We start from the raw sequence: 24,380 nt of genomic DNA, 5'->3' as shown, positions 1-24,380 counted from the left end.
GCTTGGATTTTCTCATGTGTGTGTGTGTTTCTTTATGTTTTTCTCATTCCTGCAGAGAGGATGGGACAGATACATGGTGTACCTCTTCGATAAAAGTAGTACCATCTACGAAGGGCCCTTTGTCGCTAGAAAATTGCCAGAGCATGTTAATTACGTTGGTAAGAATGATGTTTTGTGTGACATTTCAATCAAGCTTAAAATAAGATAGGTTAATAAAATTAGTCTATTTAATATGCTAGTCATGAATCAAAATCAGGTTTAATGTTACTGGCATATATCATGAAATTTCTTGTCTTTGTGGCAGCAGTAGAGTGCAAAAATATATTTTTTTAAAGTAATGTGGTATTATTCATGGGTTCAATGTCCATTCAGAAGTTGGATGGCAAAGGAAAAGAAGCTGATCCTGAATCATTGAGAGTGTGCCTTCAGGCTCCTGTACCTCCTCCCTGATTGTAGCAATGAGAACAGGGCATGTCCTGTGTGATGGAAGTCTTTAATGATGGATGCTACCTTTTGGAGGCATCACTCCTTGGAGATGTCCTAGATACTACAGAGGCTAGTGTCCATGATAGAGCTGACTAAGTTTACAACTCTCTGCAGTTTATTTTAATCCTGTGCATTCCCCCCCGCCCCACCCCAGACAGTGATGCATCTCATTAGAATGCTCTCCACGGTACATCTGTAGAAATATGCTAGTGTCTTTGGAGACGTACCAAATCTTCTCAAACTCCTAAAGAAGTATAGCTGCTGTCATTCTTTCTTTGTAGCTGCATCAATGTGTTGGGCCCAGGATAGACCCTCAGAGATATTAAGGGATGTCACAGCTTATGGCTTTTAATGTAATAATTGTACCATGCTACAAATATTCTGACTGGCCTTGAGTAACTGTTGAATATCCAGAAATCAATTTAAACAACATGTTTGTTGCTATTTTTCATCCACTATTTGTGGATGAATAGTGGTGCTTGAAAGTTTTCTTCTTTTTAAACTATTCTGAACACTCCAAGCAACTCCGTGAAAAAGTTATTGAAAAGCACAAATCAGGAGATGGACACAAGAACATTTCCAAGTCAGTGAATGTCCCTTGGAGTACAGTTAAGTCAATCATCAAGAAATGGAAAGAATATGGGACAGCTGTAAATCTGTTTCGAGCAGGCCATCCTCAAAAACTGAGTGACTGTGCAAGAAGGGGCTATTGAGGGAGGCCACCAAGAAACCTGGAGGAATTACAGTCTTCGCTGACTGAGATGGGAGAGACTGCTCGTACAACAATTGCTGCCCAGGTGCTTCACCAGTCACACCTTTATGAGAGAGTGACAAAGAGAAAGTCACTGTTGGGGGTGGGGGGGAAACTCACAGCAAATCTCAGCTAGAGTTTGCCAGAAGGCACATGGGAGACTCAGAAGTCAGCTGGAAGAAAGTTCTATGGTCTGATGAAACTAACATTGAGCTTTTTGTCAATCAGACTAAACGCTATGTTTGGCATAAGCCAAACACCACACATCCCTACTGTGAAGCATGGTGGTAGCTGTATCGTCCTCCATGGTGGAGGATGCTTCGCTACAGCAGGCCCTGGAAGGTTTGTGAAGGGAGAGGGTCAAATAAATGTAGCAAAGTACATCCTGGAGGAAAACCTGATGCAGTCTGTAAGAGAGTTGCAACTTGGGAGATGATTGGTTTTCCAGCAAGTCTATGACCCCAAGCATAAAGCCAAAGCTGCACTGGGATGCCTTAAGAACAACAAAGTTGGTGTGCTGGAGTGGCCAAATCAGAGTCCAGAGCTCAATTCAATTGCGAGTGTGTGGCTAGACTTGAAAAGTTGTTCACGCATGATCCCCATGCAATCTGACAGAGCTTGAGCAGTTCTTTTTTAAGAAGAATAGGGAAAAATTACAGTGTCAAGATGTGCAAAACTGATAGAGACTTACTTACACAGACTCAAGACTGTAATTGCTGCCAAAGGTGCATCAACTAAATACTGACTTGAAGGGGGTGAATACTTATGCAATCAATTGTTTTGTGTTTTATATTTGTAATTAATTTAGATCACTTAGTGGAGATCTGTTTTCACTTTGACACAAAAGAGTCTATATCCGTTGATCACTGTCAAAAAAAGCCGAATTAAATCCACTGTGATTCAATATTCTAAAACAATAAAACATAAAATCTTCCAGGAGGAAGAATACTTTTTATAGGCACTGTAGAAGCTCTAATGCACACATTAAGGGTGTACTGCGACAGTACTACAGATCCTTGCGTAATTCCAGTTTGTGTGTGTTGCTCTGGATTTCCTGCATCTACAGAATCTCTTTCATTTACGTAACTGTTGTGTGTTTTGGGAATCTAAATATAAACCACCAATTAGATGGATTACTCAACAATATAAAATCTAATGCAGAAATTTACAATAACAATATACAACATATCTATTTTCTGTGCATAACATGGAGCCATAGATTTTAAAAAGGAAGGATGAATTTAACATTTATTGTTGAGATGCTTGCCACCCGAGATTTCGATTTAATTCAAAATATTCAGAATTTTTTTGGATTTCTTTTCATTGTTAAAATTAAGTTTACTGTGCCATTCAGATAGAAGTTAGGAGATGGTGGAAATAGGTTCCTGAAGGAGGAGCGGGTACCAAAGCAGAAGAGAGAGAGAGGCCGGGGTGAATCTTTTTCATATTCTTTGCCGCCAATATGAGAGATAAGGTTAATGAGGTTAACGAAGTATTAGCCAGAGGAAGGCTACGGTAGTAAGCGTTTCTCTCCAGTTGGTCAGTTTTCTGGCAATGTTTCAATGTCACCAGATCATAATACAGTTTTAGATGTTGAATCCTATTAGCAAAAGAACAAATGTTCTGAAAGGTTCTATGGATTAGGATAATCCTGATTCAAGGAAAGCTTCAGAAAAGGAACCAACAGGATGGAAGGAGCTTGGCCTTGATCACACAGGATCTGCAAAGACAAACTGGTGACATTCTGTTAAGTGGAATATAAAAGACATATTTGGATGAGTTGAAGGGGACAGGCAGACTCTCCTGAAATATTGAGCTGGAGAACATTGGAATCTGAGACCTTAGAACTGACAAAGTGGCAAAATAAGCACACAACCAGGCAAGGGGGAGAAATGAGTGGCGTTAACCAGTGGCCAAAAAGTTCTATTCAACAGGTTCAAAGGAACATCTAAACAAGTCTGATGCATTTTGGAAACAAGTCCTGTGGACTGATGAAGTTAAAATAGAACTTTTTGGCCGCAATGAGCAAAGGTATGTTTGGAGAAGAAAGGGTACAGAATTTCATGAAAAGAACACCTCTCCTACTGTTAAGCAGGGGGGGGTGGATCGATCATGCTTTGGGCTTGTGTTGCAGCCAGTGGCACGGGGAACATTTCACTGGTAGAGGGAAGAATGAAATCAATTAAATACCAGCAAATTCTGGAAGCAAACATCACACCATCTGTAAAAAAGCCGAAGCTGAAAAGAGGATGGCTTCTACAACAGGATAATGAACCTAAACACACCTCAAAATCCACAATGGACTACCTCAACAGGCGCAAGTTGAAGGTTTTGCCATGGTCCTCACAGTCCCCTGACCTAACCATCATCGAGAATCTGTGGATTGACCTCAAAAGAGCAGTGCATGCAAGACGGCCCAAGAATCTCACAGAACTAGAATCCTTTTGCAAGGAAGAATGGGTGAAAATCCCCCAAACAGGAATTGAAAGACTCTTAGCTGACTACAAAAAGCACTTACAAGCTGTGGTACTTGCCCAAGGAGGTGTTACTAAGCACTGACCATGCAGGGTGCCCAAACTTTTGCTTCACGCCCTTTTCCTTTTTTGTTATTTTGAAACTAAAAGATGGAAATAAAAAAAGTTTTCTTGCTTAAAATATTAAAGAAATGTGTCATCTTTACCTTTGTGCCTTTTGGAAATCAGTTCATCTTTTACTTGTTTAGCTATTCACAATAACAAAAATTTTGACCGGGGTGCCCAAACTTATGTATGCCGCTGTATATTTTTACGTTATTCTGTTGAACATCATTTTAAATGTTTCTGTTGCTGTTCTACATTATGTCCAATCATAGTGTTCATTATAATCATTATTATGTGCTATGTTGTATGATGTAGGCAGTCATGGGCTCATGATCATGATTGTTCTTGATCAAATCCTTCTACAGAAGTGGTTTGCTATTGCCTCCTTCTGGGCAGTGTCTTTACAAGACAGATGACCCCAATGATTATCAATATTCTGCAGTGATTGTCTGCCTGGCACCAGTGGTTGCATAACCAGGACTTGTGATATGCACCAGTTGCTGCACCCTGCCCAAGGGTGAGCTAGCGGAGGGAAGGAGCTCCTTATACCTTCTTTTGTAGAGACTCTGCCACCCACTCCATGTTGTTAATCAGGTTATTTTTCATAATCCCAAGTTCTAATCTCCTACTCCTACTCCTCCTCCCCCACCCCCACTTATTTTCTACTTCATTTTTTTCCACTAGAAATAGTGGTTCCAACCAAACTGTCTTTATGAACATAAAAAGGGGGTAAAAGTGAAAATAACTTCCTTGAACAGTAAGCCTGAAGAGCAAAGAAATTACTGAAAAATTAAACAGGTGTTTTGCGTCAGTTTTTTTTTAAAACAATAGACAACATTACAATACTAAAAATATAAAGGGGAAGAATACCATAACTATAATAAACCAACAGTATTAGGCAAACTTGGAGGGTATAAAGCTGTATTGGAATCCTAAACAAAACTTGCATCTTTAAGGCAAAAATAAAAAGGCACCTTTAGTCAGAAAAAAGAATGCATATGTAAGGTTTAAGTTGTTGAAATCAAGCAGGACCCATCAGGAATATAAAGAAGGCAGGAAAGAAATTTATTCTCTGTAACTTCCGCCATCTCCAACAGGATCCCACCACTAAGCACATCTTTCCCTCCCCCCCCCCACCCGCTTTCTGCAGGGATTGCTCCCTATGCGATTCCCTTGTCCATTCATCCCCACCGATCTCTCTCCTGGCACTTATCCGTGTAAGCGGAGCAAGTGCTACACATGCCCTTACACTTCCTCCCTCACCACTATTCAGGGCCCCAGACAGTCCTTCCAGGTGAGGCGACACTTCACCTGTGAGTCAGCTGGAGTGATATACCGCATCCGGTGCTCCCGATGTGGCCTTCTATATATTGGCGAGACCTGACGCGGACTGACAGATCGTTTCACTGAACACCTACGCTCTGTCTGCCAGAGAAAGCAGGATCTCCCAGTGGCTACACATTTTAATTCCACGTCCCATTCCCATTCTGATATGTCTATCCACGGCCTCCTCTACTGTAAAGATGAAGCCACAGTCAGGTTGGAGGAACAACACCTTATATTCCATCTGGGTAGCCTCCAACGTGATAGCATGAACATTGACTTCTCAAACTTCCGATAATGCCCCACCTCCCCCTCGTACCCCATCAGTTATTTATTTATATACACACATTCTTTTTCTCTCTCTCCTTTTTCTCCCTCTGTCCCTCTCACTATACCCCTTGCCCATCCTCTGGGCTTTTTGCCCCCTCCCCCTTTTCTTTCTCCCTAGGCCTCCTGTCCCCATGATCCTCTCATATCCCTTTTGCCAATCAACTGTCCAGCTCTTGGCTCCATCCCTCCCCCTCCCACTTTCAAATCTCTTACTAGCTCTTCTTTCAGCTAGTCCTGACGAAGGATCTCAGCAGAAACGTCGACTGTACCTCTTCCTAGAGATGCTGCCTGGCCTGCTGTGTTCACCAGCAACTTTTATGTGTGTTGCAGGAAAGAAATTAAACAAGGAATCAAGAAGACCATGGGATGCATGAAACTTGGCGAGTAGAAATAAGGAAAATTACAGGGCACTTCATACGTATATTTGAAAAATAAAAGGGTGGATAAAGGAGAGGGTAAGACCACTCAAAAATAAAGGAGAGTATTTATGCCTGGAGCCAGCAGAAATGGGTGAGGTACTAAATTTGTATATGCCAAGGAAAAGATATGGAGGAAAGCGAGATTACTATGGGGTATTGCTGATATTCTAGGGCCCATTGTTATCAAAAAGGAGGTGGTGGCTGGGTCGTGGATAAATCCACAGGCATGATATGATCTATCTCAGTTTACTGAAAGAAATGGGAGATTTTTGTATCCTTTTTACCCAGAAGTGAGATCCCAGAGGACTGGAGAATAGCCAGTGGTGTGGCTTTATTGAAGAAAGGCAATAAGGACAATCCAGCAAATTATAGACCAGTGAGCCTTATATCCATGGCCGGGAGATTATTGGAGATGATTCATCCGGACAGGATTTACTTTCATTTGGGAAAATTGTGAGTTTATTAGGGATAGTCTGCCTGACTTTGCAAGGCAAACCATGATTTATGAACTTGATTGCGTTGTTTGAGGTGATGAGAATGATTGATGAGGGTAGGATAGTGGATGCTGACCATGTGGAACTTAATAGGGCATTTGACAAGGTCTTTCAGGGTTGGGCAATCCAGAAGATTAGGACACGTAGGATCCATGGTGATTTGGTAAATCGGATTAAAAATTTGCTTCACCGTAGAATACGGAGGGTAGTGGTGGAAGGGTGTTTCTCTGACTGGAGGTCTATGAGCAGTAGTGTCCCACAGAGATCACTGCTGGGACCTCTGTGATACGATGTGAATGAAAATGTAGATGGGCTGATGAGAACGTTTGCTGATGACATAAAAATTGGTGGAGTTGTGGAGAGTCAAGAGGTTCTCAAAGGATATCGATCATTTGGATTGTTGGGCACAGAAATGGCAGGTGGAGTTTAATCTGAATGAGTGTGAGCTATTTTATGTACTTTGGAGATCACTGAAAGGGGAAAGTAAACAGTGAATAGAAGGACCCTTTAAGTGCATTGATACACAGAGGGATCTTGTGTGCAAGTTAATAACTCACTGAAAATGACAACACACATAAAGAAGGTGTACAGCATCTTTCTTTCATTATTTCGGGGCATTGAGAAATGGAATTGCTTTATCCACAGGTACCGAGGTACAGTGGAAAACCTTGCTGTCCATGCAGATCTAATCATGACACAATGCATTGAAGTAGTACAAGGTAAAATAATAAGATGCAGAAAAAGTGCAACAGCTGTGGAGAAAGTGCAGTGCCCATGGGCAGTGAGGTGCAATATCATAATAAGGTAGATTTTGAAGGTATGCAAAATCCATAGGAAACAAAATTAAATTAGTCCCGGGACTGCAGATTTAAGAGATTTCAGAGATTACAGTGTATTTAAGACTTTAACCATCTGGGCAAAGTAATGTGCAAGAGAAAGAAATACAGTGGCGAGCTAAACAACTCAGATATCAGTGTTTAAATTACCATACCATATCTCCAACGTACAAATAAGGAGCTTGTAAAGAGGTGTAACAAGATTTATCCTGCATAGTTTGAGAAGGTTTTGGCTAAAAGAGTCACGTTTGCTTATAGGCATATTTGAAACAAATAGAAAAAAATCTGTGTTGAGAGCGAGAAATGTTTAAAAATGCTTAAATTGCAGTTGAATAGTAAGAAAAAAAGTGGGTAATGAGGTTTTCATTTTGTAGCCCTTAGAATCTTAAAAGTAATCCTATTTACTGAGGTACAGTGTGGAATAGGCCCTTCCGGCCCTTCGAGCTGCACCACTCAGAAACTCCCGATTTAACACTAGACTAATTACTGGACAATTTACAATGACCAATTATCCTATCAACCAGTACGTCTTTGGACTGTGGGAGGAAACCGGAGCGCCTGGTGGAATTTCACGTGGTCATGTGGAGAACATACAAACTTCTTAAAGACAGAAGTGGGAATATGTTAATGTAACTAAATTGATTGTGTTATATACATTTCCATACCTAATACTGTGGCCACTGAGTGTACAGTATGTTCTTGGTCTTCTGCTCCTGTAGCCCATCCACTTCAAGGTTCAACATAGGCACTCAGAGATGCAACGTGTGGTTATTTGAGTTACTGTCGCTTTCCTGTCAGTTTGAAGCAGTCTGACCATTCTCTGACCTCTCTCATTAGCAAGCCATTTTCGCCCACAGAACTGCCCGCTCACTGGATGTGTTTTGTTTTTCTTACTATTCTCTGTAAACTCTAGAGACTGTTGTATGTGAAAATTCCAGAAGATTAGCAGGTTCTGAGATATCAAACCACCAGCAATCATTCCACTGTTAAAGTCACGTAGATCATATTTGTACACCATTCTGATGTTTGGTCTGAACAACTATTGCACCTCTTGACCATGTCTGTAAGGTTGTATGCATTGATTTGCTGCACGCGTTTGGCTGATTAGATATTTGCATTAACAGGTGTACCTAATAAAGTGGTCACTGAGTGTAAATTAATGAACCTAATAAAGTGGTCACTGAGTGTAAATTAATGAACCTAAATGACAAATAAGGGTTTTTGAACTAATGTTAATTTCTTGAAGGTTTGCTGTCAAAATTGAAATTTGGAAATGCTACATTTTAACTGCATTGTAATTAATGTTTTATAGTGCGTGATGCTAAGATAATGTTGCCCAATGTACAACTGAGGAAGGTGTGGGGTGAAGCAGTGAATTATGTCTGTGGATTGAAGGACGACTACAGCAGATTGTTCCAGGGCCAAAGAGCTGCAATGTAAGTCATTACTGGACCAGTGACCCAACATCATACAGCTGTAGACAATCAGATGAAGAAAATCCTGAATGTATATTCACTTCTTTATGTACTTACAAGATTTAAAGTTTAAGGTCAAAATCACAAGGAAGATCCAAGGAGGGTTAATTAGAAGTGATGAAATACAGTACAGGAAAATAAATTCAGAGGAATGAAACTAAAAGAAGAAAAAGAAAGTTAAGGGAAAAAACTATCTATTCTTAAAATCTGCCAAGAGTACTTATAATTATAGAATCTTGGCCTCTAAATATTAACCTCTTTATCAAATGAAAGTGATTGTTAAAAAGAAACATGCATTGATAATTACTAGGCTTTACTTCATGTGAAGCTTTTAATGGGAAATTAACAGTTAATTTCAGCGATTCTGAGAAAATCATGGCAGGTTAATTGTGAAAGTGTGTTTCTATTAGTACAAGGGTCTAGGAATAAAAGCACGTCTTTTAAAAAAGAGATGAGGAGGATTTGTTTTAGCCAGAGGGTGGTGAATCAATAGAATTCACTGCACCGATGGCTGTGGAGGTCTAGGCTTGAGGTATATTTAAAGCAGAAGTTCATAGGTTCTTGATCAGTAAGGGCATCAAAGGTTACTGGGAGAGGTAGGAGAATAAATCAGCCTTGCCAATTGGCTTTCCTCCTTCCTTCCTAGGACACCAGAGTCATGTTCTAACTTTAAGTAGAATTGTATAAAATGTTTTTGAAGTAACAAGTTCTTTCATAATTGTCACAATTGCTGGAACTTTTCAGCAAGTGGAACTTCCACATTATATATTTTTGTGTAGATGATGCATAATTATGAAGATTTAAAAAACAATAAATATTAAATATTATATTTATAAATGAAACATTTCTATAATTGCAAAAAACTACAGTATATTGTGAACCGGGGCTATAGAAATGAGTTAAAATGTACTGTTTCATTGAGTTAATTCGTTAACCTGCAGGATTTGAAATTTCATAAGGTTGTACTGCTTCACATGTACTTTGGGAATTGTGAAGATATGAAAATTAAGAAATAACCTAGTGCCTTTCTGGCATATACGACAAATAAATTCTTTTTGGGCTTCCAACCAGGTACAAGTATTGATTTTAACTGATGTTTCGATAACGAACTCTGACATCTTCATCAGGGATCATTCCTTGGCATGTCTAGTCCGGTGATATATATAGCCTGTCGTCTGTCCCTCCTGGTTGGGTACTCCTCATCCAATCAGGTTTCTGCTGTCCCACCTTGTTCATAATCGAATTCCAGTACTTACTCTACTTTTACTCTGTTGGGATAGTTTGTTGTATTTCCTGACCCGCCTCGTGGTGTTCTTTCATGAAACTAGTTCACTTTGGGCAGCGGTGGACCTGTTGAAGTCAATAGGAGACAGGAGGGCTGACAGTTCCTGGTGAAGAGTCCTATGCGCTGGAAAAACACTAGATCGTTTTTCACCTAACTCTACGGGGAGGGATTTCACTGCAATATTCGTCACTTTGAATCATTACATAAAGTTTAGCCTTCCTTCTGAGATGGCAGGCCAAGGACATCATCCATAAGTTCGTGAGGTTGCGTCCTGCGGTGGTTTCTCTGGTGGCTAAACACGTTGTGTACCAAGCTAGCCAAACATTGACTAGGGAGAGTATCCATCACATTAGATCCACTCTGAACATCAACGCAGACAGACAACTGTCTCTTCGCCTGGAATTGTTAACCCTCTTGTCTCCTGTAGATTGGGAGTACGTTGACAGGTCCATCACTGCTCTAGGTGGACTAGTTTTGTGAAGAAACACTGTGAGGCAGTTCAGGAAATATACAAACTGTCCCAACAGAGTAAAAGTAGAGGATAAGAATTTTAACAAAGATGAAGGTCTTGCTGTAAGTAAGTACTGGAATTTGATTATAAACAAGGTGGAACAGCGGAAACCTGATTGGATGAGGACTGATCAATCAGGAGGGACGAATGACGGGGTTATATATACCACCGGACTAGACATACCCAGGCATCATGACTGATGAAGATGGCAGAGTTTGTTATCAAACACTGGTTGAAATCGATATCCATATCCGGCTGGAAGCCCAAGAAGAGTTTATATGAAAATACTTCCCCTTGTACTTCCTGTTTTCACTATGCCTTGTAGGATGATAATTTTACTTCCTTGGAGAACTCCTATTTTTCTGAGTGATACAGAGATGATAATCAAAATTTTATTGAGAATGGAAGAGTATTATTAATGTGTTTATTTGAAATAAATTTATTTCCTACAAATCATCTTATTCTTTTCAATAATAGAATATTCCCTTCTGCCCTGTGAGTTAAAGTACTTTCAGACAGGGAGCTAATATGAGATAAGAACATGATTGTTGCAGTCAACATCCTGTTTTTCCTACAGCATGTGTCAAGTATGCTATTTCCTGACAGGCATGATTCCATTTCCAGACTGGGTGTGTTTAGACCTGATGGCTTTTTAGATGTGAGATGGCAATATTTTCTTGCTTAAAAATAGCCTAATAATATCAAGCTTTTGGCATATTTAGGGAATATTAATATTACCTATTAATAATTTATTGTTTATTGTTTATTTATTATTTATCACTTATTATTACTACCTTACAATAATTAGCTATGTAAATATAACTTGGTTTGTTTCAATAAATCATTTTCATTAATGTGTATGAGACCTCAAATATATATTGACAACTGTTAAAAGTACATTTGCTGATGAATATTTTGGTAAAAATTAAATTTAGTTAGCTTTACAGTTGAATTTATGAGTCTAGAACTTATCAGCATCCAAGAAATGGTCCTCATCACTAAATTGATGGGCATAAAGATCTAGTAATCTGTGTAAAATACCTGAGGCAAGGCTGACATAACTTGGATCTCTGGAACCCAGCAACTGTGATAGCATCAATCTGACTGAACTGCCCGTCACATTAAATAGTTCTCTTAGGTAGCCCCATGAAACAAAACAAAATCTACCTTTCTCAAAAGGAAGCAATGGAGATTTGAGCAGTTATGGATGATTACGGTAGAAGCTGAAATACCATAAACTTAATATGAAGGAAACTGTATAGAGGTGTAACTTAAATGAGTGGAAGCCAAGGACTTTGTAGTACAGGCTGTGAGTTAACGTTCTGCTCCAGTTAGCAGCTCCCTTTGGAGTAGTTGTACCGCACGAGTGGCAGCAAACAGAACCGTCAAGACGTTGCTGAACCACTGACAACAATTTTGCGATTTCGCCAGTAGATCTCACACGTCTGGGGTATGTAAGAAGAGCTACCCTTTAATCAGGAGGGCAATCGAGATTTTGAAGGCAGAGTTTCGCCACGGTTCCTCTGAGTTGAGGAGTGACCAATCGGCAAGAGGGATTTATTAGAAAGGGCCAATAAGAATAATTCATGTGCAAATGGAGTGGCCATTCTTTTGAGTGTGCCAGTGTTTAGAGTGGCTTTGGCTCATCAGGCAAAGGCAAGATCAGGTTTGAGTGAGGTAAATTATCTTGTAAGTTGCCCTCTCTCTCTATCCTTATTTGTTCAATCCTCATCTGTTAGGGTTTAGTAGATTAGTAAGAATGACTCCAGTGGCAGTGTTTTGTACTCTGTGGGATGTGGAAAGTCTGTGAGATCTCCAGTCTCCCAGATAAACACATCTGCACCTGGTGCACTGAGTTGCAGTTCCTGAGAGAACGTAATGAGGAACTGGAGCTGCAGCTCGATGTCCCTTGACTTATAGGGGATCATGAGGAGGTGATAGACGGCAGCTACAAGGAGGTAGTCACCCCTAGTTTGCAGGAGACAGGTAGCTGGGTGACTGTCAGGAGAAGGAGGAGAAATGCACAGACAGTACAGAGTACACCTGTGGCCATTCCCCTCAATAATAAGTATACAACTTTAGATAGTATTGAGGAGGACAACTACCAGGAGGAGGGTCTCTAGCACTGAGTCTGGTGCTGTGGCTTAGAAAAGCTGAAAGGTAAAGAGGGTTCTGTGTTAACTGGAGATTCCTTAATCAGAGGAACAAATGAGGTTCTGTGGGCTGAAAGAAGGTTATAGCTGGGAGCTTAATGTCCAAGGATACATAATATATCAAAAGGACAGACAGGAAACGGTGTAAAGACAGTAAGGTAGAAGGGCTGAAATGTGTGTACCTCAATGCAAGAAGCATCAGGAACAAAGGTGATGAACTGAGAGCTTGGATACATACATGGAATTATGATGTAGTGGCCATTACAGAGACTTGGCTGGCACCAGGGCGGGAATGGATTCTCAATATTCCTGGATTTCAGTGCTTTAAAAGGGATAGAGAGGGCAGAAAAAGGGGAGGAGGGGTGGCATTACTGGTCAGGGATACTATTACAGCTACAGAAAGGGTGGGTAATGTAGCAGGATCCTCTTTTGAGTCAATATGGGTGGAAGTCAGGAACAGGAAGGGAGCAGTTACTCTACTGGGGGTATTCTATAGGCCCCCTGGTAGCAGCAGAGATACAGAGGAGCAGATTGGGAGGCAGATTTTGGAAAGGTGCAAAAATAACAGGGTTGTTATCATGGGTGACTTTAGCTTCCCTAATATTGATTGGCACCTGATTAGTTCCAAGGGTTTAGATGGGGCAGAATTTGTTAAGTGTGTCCAGGATGGATTCCTGTCACAGTATGTGGGCAGGCCGACCAGGGGGAATGCCATACTAGATCTAGTACTAGGTAATGAACCGGGTCAGGTCACAGATCTCTCAGTGGGTGAGCAGCTGGGGGACAGTGACCACCGCTCCCTGGCCTTTATAATTATCATGGAAAAGGATAGAATCAAAGAGGACAGGAAAATTTTTAATTGGGGAAGGGCAAATTATGAGGCTATAAGGCTAGAACTTGCGGGTATGAATTGGGATGATGGTTTTGCAGGGAAATGTACTATGGACATGTGGTCGATGTTTAGAGATCTCTTGCGGGATGTTAGGGATAAATTTGTCCCGGTGAGGAAGATAAAGAATGGTAGGGTGAAGGAACCATGGGTGACAAGTGAGGTGGAAAATCTAGTCCGGTGGAAGAAGGCAGCATACGTGAAGTTTAGGAAGCAAGGATCAGATGAGTCTATTGAGGAATATAGGGAAGCAAGAAAGGAGCTTAAGAAGGGGCTGAGAAGAGCAAGAAGCGGGCAGGAGAAGGCCTTGGCGAGTAGGGTAAAGGAAAACCCCAAGGCATTCTTCAATTATGTGAAGAAAAAAAGGATGACAGGAGTGAAGGTAGGACCGATTAGAGATAAAGGTGGGAAGATGTGCCTGGAGGCTGTGGAAGTGAGCGAGGTCCTCAATGAATACTTCTCTTCGATATTCACCAATAAGAGGGAACTTGATGATGGTGAAGACAATATGAGTGAGGTTGATGTTCTGGAGCATGTTGATATTAAGGGAGAGGAGGTGTTGGAGTTGTTAAAATACATTAGGACAGATAAGTCCCTGGGGCCTGACGGAATATTCCCCAGGCTGCTCCACGAGGCAAGAGAAGAGATTGCTGAGCCTCTGGCTAGGATCTTTATGTCCTCGTTGTCCACGGGAATGGTACCGGAGGATTGGAGGGAGGCGATTGTTGTTCCCTTGTTCAAAAAAGGTAGTAGGGATAGTCTGGGTAATTATAGACCAGTGAGCCTTACATCTGTGGTGGGAAAGCTGTTGGAAAAGATTCTTAGAGGTAGGATCTATAGGCAATTAGAGAATCATGGTCTGATCAGGGACAGTCAGCATGGCTTTGTGAAGGGCAGATCGTGTCTAACAAGCCTGATAGACTTCTTTGAGGAGGTGACCAGGCATATAGATGAGGGTAGTGCAGTGGATGTGATCCATATGGATTTTAGTAAGGCATTTGACAAGGTTCCACATGGTAGGCTTATTCAGAAAGTTAGAAGGCATGGGATCCAGGGAAGTTTGGCTAGGTGGATTCAGAATTGGCTTGCCTGCAGAAGGCAGAGAGTGGTGGTGGAGGGAGTACATTCAGATTGGAGGATTGTGACTAGTGGTGTCCCACAAGGATCTGTTCTGGGACCTCTACTTTTCGTGATTTTTATTAACGACCTGGATGTGGGGGGTAGAAGGGTGGGTTGGCAAGTTTGCAGACGACACAAAGGTTGGTGGTGTTGTAGATAGTGTAGAGGATTGTCAAAGGTTGCAGAGAGACATTGATAGGATGCAGGAGTGGGCTGAGAAGTGGCAGATGGAGTTCAACCTGGAGAAGTGTAAGGTGGTACACTTTGGAAGGACAAACTCCAAGGCAGAGTACAAAGTAAATGGCAGGATACTTGGTAGTGTGGAGGAGCAGAGGGATCTTGGGGTACACGTCCACAGATCCCTGAAAGTTGCCTCACAGGTGGATAGGGTAGTTAAGAAAGCTTATGGGGTGTTAGCTTTCATAAGTCGAGGGATAGAGTTTAAGAGTCGCGATGTAATGATGCAGCTCTATAAAACTCTGGTTAGGCCACACTTGGAGTACTGTGTCCAGTTCTGGTCACCTCACTATAGGAAGGATGTGGAAGCATTGGAAAGGGTACAGAGGAGATTTACCAGGATGCTGCCTGGTTTAGAAAGTATGCATTATGATCAGAGATTAAGGGAGCTAGGGCTTTACTCTTCGGAGAAAAGGAGGATGAGAGGAGACATGATAGAGGTGTACAAGATAATAAGAGGAATAGATAGAGTGGATAGCCAGCACCTCTTCCCCAGGGCACCACTGCTCAATACAAGAGGACATGGCTTTAAGGTAAGGGGTGGGAAGTTCAAGGGGGATATCAGAGGAAGGTTTTTTACTCAGAGAGTGGTTGGTGCGTGGAATGCACTGCCTGAGTCAGTGGTGGAGGCAGATACACTAGTGAAGTTTAAGAGACTACTAGACAGGTATATGGAGGAATCTAAGGTGGGGGCTTATATGGGAGGCAGGGTTTGAGGGTCGGCACAACATTGTGGGCTGAAGGGCCTGTACTGTGCTGTACTATTCTATGTTCTATGTAGGAAGGCAGAGGGGGTGGTGTTGGTCTGTTGGTAAGTAATGAAATCAAGTCATTAGAAAGAAGTGACAGTGTCGGAAAATGTTGAATCATTGTGGATTGAGCTAAGGAACTGCAAGGGTAAAAAGACTGATGGAAGTTATATACAGAACCCCAAACAGTAGTAAGGATATGGTCTACAAATTACAACAGGAGATTAAAAAAGCATACCAAAAGGGCAATGTTACATTAGATTGGGGGATTTCAATATGCAGGTAGATTGGGAAAATCAGGTTTGTGCTGGATTCCAGGAGGGAGAATTTCTAAGTGCCTACGAGATGGCTTTTTAGAGCAGCTCACGGTTGAGTCCACTAGGAGATCAGCCATTCTGGATTGGGTGTTGTGCAAAGAACCAGAATTGGTTAGGGTTCTTGGGGAAAGTGATCATAATGTGATCAAATTCATCCTGAAATTTGTGAAGGAGAAGCTGAAGTCAGATGTATCAGTATTACAGTGGAGTAAAGGGAATTACTGAGGCATGAGGGAGGAGTTGGCTAGAATCAATTGGAAAAGGACACTGGCAGGGATAGTGGCAGAGCAGCAATGGCTGAAATTTCTGGAAGCAATTTGGAAGGCACAGGACATTTACATCCCAAAGAGGAGGAAGTATTCTAAAGGCAAGATGACACAACCGTGGCTAACAAGAAAAGTCAAAGCCAACAAAGATGCCGAAGAGAGGGCATATAATAGAGCAAAAACTAGTGGGAAGTTAGAGAATTGAGAAGCTTTTAAATACCAAAAGAGGCAGCTTAAAAAGTCATTAAGAATGTAAAGATGGGGTATGAAAGTAAGCTTGCCAATGATATTAAAGAGAATACCAAAAGTTTCTTCATGTACATAATGTGTAAAAGAGAGGTCAGTGTGGATATCAGTCCACTTGAAAATGATGCTAGAGAGATAGTAATGGGGGACAAGGAAATAGCAGACGAACTGAACAGGTGTTTGGCGTCATTCTTCACTGAGGAAATCACTAGCAGTATGGTGGAAGTTCCAGGTGTCAGGGGTCAAGAACTGTGTGAAGTTCCCATTACTAGGAAAAAGGTTCTATGAAATGTCTGAAGGTAGATCAGTCACTTGGACCAGACATATGATGTGCTCCCCAGGGTTCTGAAAGAGGTGGCTAAAGAGATCGTGGAGACTTTAGTAATGATCTTTCAAAAAGCACTAGATTCTGGAATAGTTCTGGTAGAATGGAAAATTGCAATAGTTACTCCTCAAGAAGGAAGAGAGGCAGAAGAAAGGAAATTATAGGCTAGTTGGTCTGAATTCAGCATTTGGGAAGATGTTGGAGTTGATTGTTAAGGATGTGGTTTCAGGGTGTTTGGAAGCATATGATAAAATAGGCCGTGGTCAGCATGGTTTCTTCAAGGGGAAACCTCGCCTGACGTAATGCTGGAGGTCTTTGAAGAAATAACAAATAGGATAGACAAAGGAGAATCAGTTGATGGTGTGTACTTGGATTTTCAGAAGGCCTTTGACCAGGTGCCACTCATGAGGCTGCTTAACAAGCTACGAGCCTGTGGTATTACAAGAAAGATTCTAGCATGGATGAAGCAAATGGCTAGTTGGCAGGAAGCAAGGAGTGGGAATAAAGGGAGCCTTTTCTGGATGGCCGCCGGTGACTAGGGGTGTTCCACAGGGGTCTGTGTTGGAACTGATTCTTTTTACGTGGTATGTCAAAGATTTGGATGATGGAATTGATGGCTTGGTTGTAAAGTTTGCAGATGATATGAAAATGTGTGGAGGGCCAGGTAGTTTTGAGGAAGTAGAGAGGCTACAGAAGGACTTAGATTATGAGAATAGGCAAAGGAGTGCCAGATGGAATAGAAGGTCGGGAGGTGTACGGGCATGTACTTTGGTAGAAGAAATTAAAGCATTGACTGTTTTTTAAATGGAAAGAAAATACAAAAATCTGAAGAGCAAAGGGACTTGGGTCTTGGAATCTAATGGTTAATTTGCAGGTTGAGTCTGTGGTGAGGAAGGCAGGTGTTTCCTGTGGTGGGAGAGTCTAAGGCCAGAGGACATGGCCTCAGAATAGAGGGGCGTCCTTTTAGAATGGATATGAGGAGGAACTTCTCTCACCAGATAGTGGAAAATATGTGGGATTTGGTGGCACAGGCAGCCGTGGAAGCCAAATCTGTATACACAATTAAGGCAGTGTTTGATAGATTCTTGATGGTCAGAGCATGAAGAGATACAGGGGAGAGGCAGGAGATTGGGGCTAAGAGGAAAATGGGGTCAGCCATGATGAAGGGGCGGTGCAGACTCAATGGCCCAAATGGTTTAATTCTGCTCCTATATCTTACCGTCTTATGGTGTTGCGTGCAGAAATACCAAGCTGCTGTCATACTCAGGAAAAGGTAGATGTTTTTTATCACTGCTGCAAATTTTTTACTTCAGATATACCACTTTGTGATTTATTTCATGCAAATTCATGGGATTAGTGTTTTGAAGTCATTGAGTATGGAAACAAGCCCTACGGTCTGGGGAGTCTGTCAAGACCATCATTCACTCATTTACACCAATCCTACATTAATCATTTTTAAAAATTTCACACATTCTGTTAAACTCCCCTCAGATTTTACACACTCATCTACACAGTAGGGGCAGTTTGCAGTGGGCAGTTAACCTACCAACTCACATGCCTTTGAGATATGGGGGAAACAGGAGCACCCATTAGAAACCCACTTGGTCGCAGAACATGTGAACTCCACACATACAGCACCCAAGGTGTGGTTTGAACTGGCTCTCTGGCGCTGAGAGGCACTGGCTCAACTAGCTGTGTTACTGTGTTATTAGTATGTTTACAGCTACTGATTTATGTTGAAAGGTTGTTGGCCAATCACCTCAATGTCAATATTTTTTTGTTGTAGCAATGAACACTGTTTAAATAGAAACTTCTGTTTTTAATTTGTAAATCCAATTTTTTTCAGATGAATTTCATTTTGATTACAATTATGATTTATTTGCAGGTTGAGTCTGCTTCGTTACAACAATAACCTTACAAAAATGAAAACAACAATGTTTTCTAATTCTCAGCAGTTGAAGGCTAGGTTGGATTTCTTTCAGTCCAGCATTAAGCTTGATCTGGAAAAATACAGTGAGCAAATGGCATATGGGATATGTAGGTATTATTAATTTTTTTTCTGAATGTGTCAAGATTTTATGTTTATTGATAGATTTTTTGGTAATTACATTACGAACAATCCTGTGTTCTTTTTCATCGTGATATTCTGTGGTAATCTTATAGGTTGTGTTTAATTGTATGACTGATCTGACTGGTCTTTAGTTTGATGCAACTGCAGATAGAAACAGAAATTTCATGAATTTGTACAGTTAGTACTCAGATATGTTTAGTTGGAATGCTTGTTGATTGTTAGCATAATGATTGGTTTGTAGGAATAATCTGACTGGAAAAATGCTCATCTGTCATTGATCCCCAGTGAGTATGCTTCTATTACAGAGAAAAAGATCATAAGGACAAGATTACACAGTGGAACATTTGTTAACTGATGTACAATTAGGATCATTTAAACATATAGAATTTAAATTACACGAGCAGTCTTTTACTCATGAATCTAATAAACAAAATCTCTTGAGGTCATTTCCTTTAGATTACTGGTGACTGTATTTCCCTACTGAGGCCGGGGCTGATTTCCACTGTGACTGTTCTTAGTCTTTTGTTTTCCCCAAACACACAATCGTTTGCACTTCAAAAACAAAACCATGCCCTCTGTACCTCTCTCCGTGCATACAGTGAACTTATCTCCATTTAGGCCCAAAATACTTGAAGATAAGGTACCTCTGAAACTCGATCTGATTTTTCAAGATTCAAAGTTGTTTATTGTCCTTCTTCAGTGCAAGTGTAAAGGAGAACAAAGTGATTGTTACTCTGGATCTGATGCAGCATTAAAAAATACAAGCTTAAGGAACAGGATAAATAAAATCATAATGGTTAGGTGAGCTTGCACTCAGAGATTAAAATGACACATGGTAAAGGAGTATCTGTAGCTAAGGTGATTCTGACAGGAAGTGATAAAGTAGTGGTGGTAGAGAGTGGGTTGAGGTGGATTAATGGGTGTAACAGTTGATCAGCCTGACAACTTCGGGGAATTAACTGTTTTTGTGTTTGGTGGTCTTGTCGTGTGATGCTGCACAATAGCCTCCTCCCTGATGGGAATGGGACAAACAGTCCATGAGCAATGAGCGTGGGATCCTTTATGATATTGCTCACCTTTTACCATCAGCTTGCAGTATATGTGTCCTTGATGATGGGTAGGCTGGTGCCGGTGATGCATTGGGTTTCCCACAATTTGTCTGAACAAATTCAACTGGATATTGGCTATGCTGCAGTTCCTGCATTTGAGGAGATGATTAGAGTTAAACTAAGTTGTTTAAGGTGGGATGAGTTCAATTAAAGACATTAGCTGCTGATTGGTCATGATGAAGGAAAAACAAAAGTTGAGAGCTTGAGAAAAGGGAGTTTTAAAATTTTAGCTCTATTGGCCTTCTTTAGCTTCCTGACTGATAATAAAATTTATTTGGATGAAATCATGTATTATTATATTTTTAATACCAAGTTAAATTCAACCAAAAAACTATTAATTTAGGGAGTACAGATATCACTGGCAATGCCAACACAACCCAGATGTTCTTTGAATTGTGTAGAAACAGCCACCATGGTGTGTCTGTGGTCTCAACGGCCTGACTAAGTAAAGGCAGTGAACTTCTTCTGGTTCAAAAAAAATGTTTTGACTAGTACTTCATTCTCAATCAGCTTCACAAAAAATTTTTCAGTTGGCCAGCATCACAATCATTATGTGAGCTTGCTGTGTATATAATTTTTGGCAAGTTTTTCTGTAATATGACTGTGAATTGCACTTCATTTCTTTGACTGTAAATAGATTTGTGAGAGCCAAGGTCATGAGAGGTACTATATAAATAAAATCTTTTGTTAGACATCAGTATCTGCAGGCACTCCATCTTCTTTTACCAATAAAACAAAGTTAAAACATAACAAAAATAGCCAAAAAAAAATAAGCTTTCCATCTTTTTAAGCTATTTATCTCTACTCCATAGATTCGGTTTTTCAGTCAGTGATATCCAGGCTTTCCATATAAAAGACAAAAACAAGGCTAACTGAAAGCATTATTCAGATTCACTTAAATTTATGAGGTTATTTGGCATGAATGACCATAAATTTGTCACGATGTTTTCAAGGGAATGACTCAAGTTAAAATGTACTTGTGCTCAGTAATCATTCTGGCAACTCAGTTACAAAACAGCATTTTGTTGTAGTGGAATAAGTTACAGGTATTCAAGGTTTATTCTCTTAAATTAGTTACAAAGAGTGATGTCAATGATGTTAGCTAGTTATTGTTGACCATGATTATGTGCAATATATATGTATGAACTACAAAGGATTTGCCTCGCATTATCCTGTATTTTATTGAATTGGTACCAAGGTTTGCTGTTTTATATATGAGACAAAGTTCATTTTGATTTATTTTATTAGATAGTTATATTTTTACAACCAAGTTACTGAGCTAAAACCAGAATTATGGACATGAGTTATAGATTCAGAGACACAAGTATAAACACCATCATGGATAGGTGTGGAATTCAACTGATTAAGTAACTTTTATGTCCACCAGAAAGGATGAATGGCTGTTTAGTGAAAAGTGTCATCTAAAAGAAGGGATCTCCATTAGGGCAGCTTTTTCAGTACTGAAGTAGTGTCAGCCTACATTTTGCTACTCAAGACTTGAGTTCAAAGTCAAAAGTCGGCTTATAGGCACCCACAAAACAAGAAGCCGTAAAGAGCCCAAGTAAAAGAAAAGACCAACACTCAACGTGCAGAAGAAAGAAAGAAACACATAAATCATGCAAAACAGTAGAAGAAAGCAACGGCATTAAGAATGGAAGTGAGTCCATAGACACGAAGCCCATGAAACTTGAACCTGCAAAGTTCTGATTTGGACAAGAGAACTGCCCACTGAACCATGTAACATAGTTACCAAAGGTAACATAGTTGGCCAAGCAAACTGATCAGCAGAGTGAAAAGTTCATCTATATAATTGCAAGTTTAAATATTAATTACAAATAGGAAAAGTGGACATAAAAATTGTGGCATAGGTTGTCCAGCAAGTCAGTGTGTATTGAAAAAGCAATGTTTCCTTGAGCGAAAGTGGGCTGGAGAGTGGGAGCAGAGACACCAGATCATTAAAGTATACCCTTCTTTCTGTTCCTAATAAATTCCTACTAAGTTGTAAGTTGTACCTTATTTTTCTGAACCAACGACAGAAGCAGAAGCTTTAATTTTGTCATTTTTGAACTGCTTACAAGGATCCTGATATTTCATGTGCCAAACTTCATCTTGTACAGTAGAAGTTGCCTGTGTGTGATTTCTTTTGACATGGGGAAGTCATTGCACACCATCAGTCAGGTCTCAATCCACATTTATTTATTGTACTTCATTTAACGTGATTCTTTTTTGTAGTTATATATTTTTAGGAAATAACTTTGAAATTTAAGGTTCTGTATGTTATTTATTGCTGAGTTCCTGATGAATTTAGATTTTGAGATGGTCTATTTGTATTCTTAGCTTCTGAAAAAATGCTGAAAGCTTGGAAGGAAATGGAAGAGAAACCAGAGGCTTGTAAACAGGTGAATAAATCACAGATTTTATTGATTTTTAAATTTTTTTAATGAAGACTGATAGCAGCCATTCCTAATGTACTTCACCGGTGGTTGACTGTTTCGGAATAATTTAAAAATAACAAATCCGATCTTCAGTCTTCTGGTACAGATTGACGAGTGAAGTGGTATTTTATTTCTATTAAATAACTTGTCTATACTACACTGGTGATGTTTGACGCACTCAGGAAATATTCATTGGTAGGCTGGGATGTATGCCATTTGGCTTTCTTTCACAAGGGGTCAGAATTACATGCTTGGCTTATGTATTAAGGATGGTCATTCTTCCTGTACAATATGGGTAGGGGTGCCAAAGTCATAAAGATTAGTCTTATTTGTCACGTGTATGTCAAAACATGCATCGTTTGTGTCAAACCAAATCAGCAAGGATTATGTTGGAGAGAGCCCACAGTGTCACCAGCTTCCATGACAAGACCTAATGAATACTCTTAAATCCTTTAAGTTCTCAATCTATCCTATGTGTAACACTTCCAAATATTTGTGTTTTCCTCTGGCTGCATATTTTTTGTTAGGATCCTACTTTGTGAATTTTAAGTTTTTCCCATTCTTTAATTAAACAAAGTAACAGTCTCAGAGGCCCAGGTTCAATCCTGGCCTGAGCTGTTGTTTTTTTGTGATGTTTGCACTTTCTTCTAATAATTATGTGGATATTCCCTTGGTGCTTTGGTTTCTGCCCAGATCCGACATATGTTCAGGTTGTTAGGTTAATTGACCACTGTAAATTGCACCAGAGTATGCATGAGTGTTAGGATCTGGGGGAGCTGATGAGGGAAAGTATTAGATTAATATTGGAGAAGGGTAAATAGTGTCTTCCACTCCTTATCTCTAAGCAGATTTTTTGGTAATTGATTTTTTTTAATTTAGTAAAATATGTGCATTATTGTAACGTTGATTGTAGGTTCCTAGGTTTAGGAGCTTGCCTTGGGTAGATGGTCTCAGAAACAGTCAAAACAGCACAATGTTTTCCAGAGAAAGTGGAAGGATTAAAATACATTTCCACACAAAATTAACAATCCTGTCTCTAGAACTTTGGAAGTGAAATAAATTGTCAATAAAGTCTCAGAAATTGTATTAAGTTGCTTCGTAAGACAATTGAACGGTCCTTTAGTACGATAAGTTGAGTCCTAATCTCTGTGTACCTTGTCGTGGCCTTGCACCTTATTGTGTGCCTGCACTGCACTTTCTCTATGACTCTTATCACTTCTTGCTGCATTCTGTTATTGTTTCTTCTTGTACTAACTTATTGCACTGTTTTAATGAAATGAACATATGTATACATACTGTATCTGAGTAGAACAATAAACCAACTTACCAATTTTCTTCGCTGGACACCAGCGAACAGACTTGTGTCCCTTCTGCACATTTTAGTAATTTAGGGACAAACTGAGAAGTGGGCAATACTGGCAGATGGTAGGGAGGGTATTTTCACTTTCAGTGTAATTCATGTATGTCTGTCCATGCTTCTGAGACATAAATTGACTAGATCAGAACTTTCAAAGCAGTCAGTAGGCACTGCCAACTGCTTCTTGCAAAAATCCTGCAAACTTACAGGAACGGAGATCAACATTAGTAGCTTCTGCCAAGCCAATTTCTCTCGCCTTAAAGCTTTTATCACAAAGATTCATTTAGATTAAATAAGACAGTATGTATTATATCGGACATAGAACAGCAACAGAATAGGCCCTTCAGCCCGGTGTATCTATCCTATCCATGATGCCAGTCTAACTAATCTCACCCACCTGTATATGGTTTTATATCCTTCTGTTCTGCCTGTTCAAGTCACTGTCTAAATGCCTCTTAAATGTTCTATTGTAGTCTACGACCTCCCCTGGCAGCACATTACAGGAACCTCCATGTGTAAAATAAAACCTGTCTTGCCATCTCCTGTAAACTTTCCCCTCTCACCTTTAAACCTACACCTCTAGTATTTGACATTTCCACCCTGGTAAAAAGTCTCTAT

The 24,380-nt window shown here is 40.2% G+C and overlaps 1 protein-coding gene across 4 annotated transcripts in view; it reads left to right on the top strand.

The window, feature by feature from the left end:
- The window catches only part of chuk (component of inhibitor of nuclear factor kappa B kinase complex), a 96,653-nt gene that overhangs the window by 40,445 nt on the left and 31,828 nt on the right, over nt 1–24,380 (top strand). For all 4 annotated transcript variants that reach the window (XM_063070512.1, XM_063070514.1, XM_063070511.1 and 1 more), the window contains 4 exons: nt 56–158; nt 8,531–8,654; nt 18,676–18,827; nt 22,308–22,369. In XM_063070512.1, the coding sequence (XP_062926582.1) occupies nt 56–158; nt 8,531–8,654; nt 18,676–18,827; nt 22,308–22,369 (441 nt within the window). The remainder of the gene's footprint in view (nt 1–55; nt 159–8,530; nt 8,655–18,675; nt 18,828–22,307; nt 22,370–24,380) is intronic.

The sequence above is a fragment of the Mobula hypostoma genome, chromosome 18 (genome assembly GCF_963921235.1).
Source record: "Mobula hypostoma chromosome 18, sMobHyp1.1, whole genome shotgun sequence".
Classification (NCBI taxonomy): domain Eukaryota; kingdom Metazoa; phylum Chordata; class Chondrichthyes; order Myliobatiformes; family Myliobatidae; genus Mobula; species Mobula hypostoma.
The sequence above is the reverse complement of the archived record's forward strand: the minus strand, read 5'-3'. Positions and strand labels throughout refer to the sequence as shown.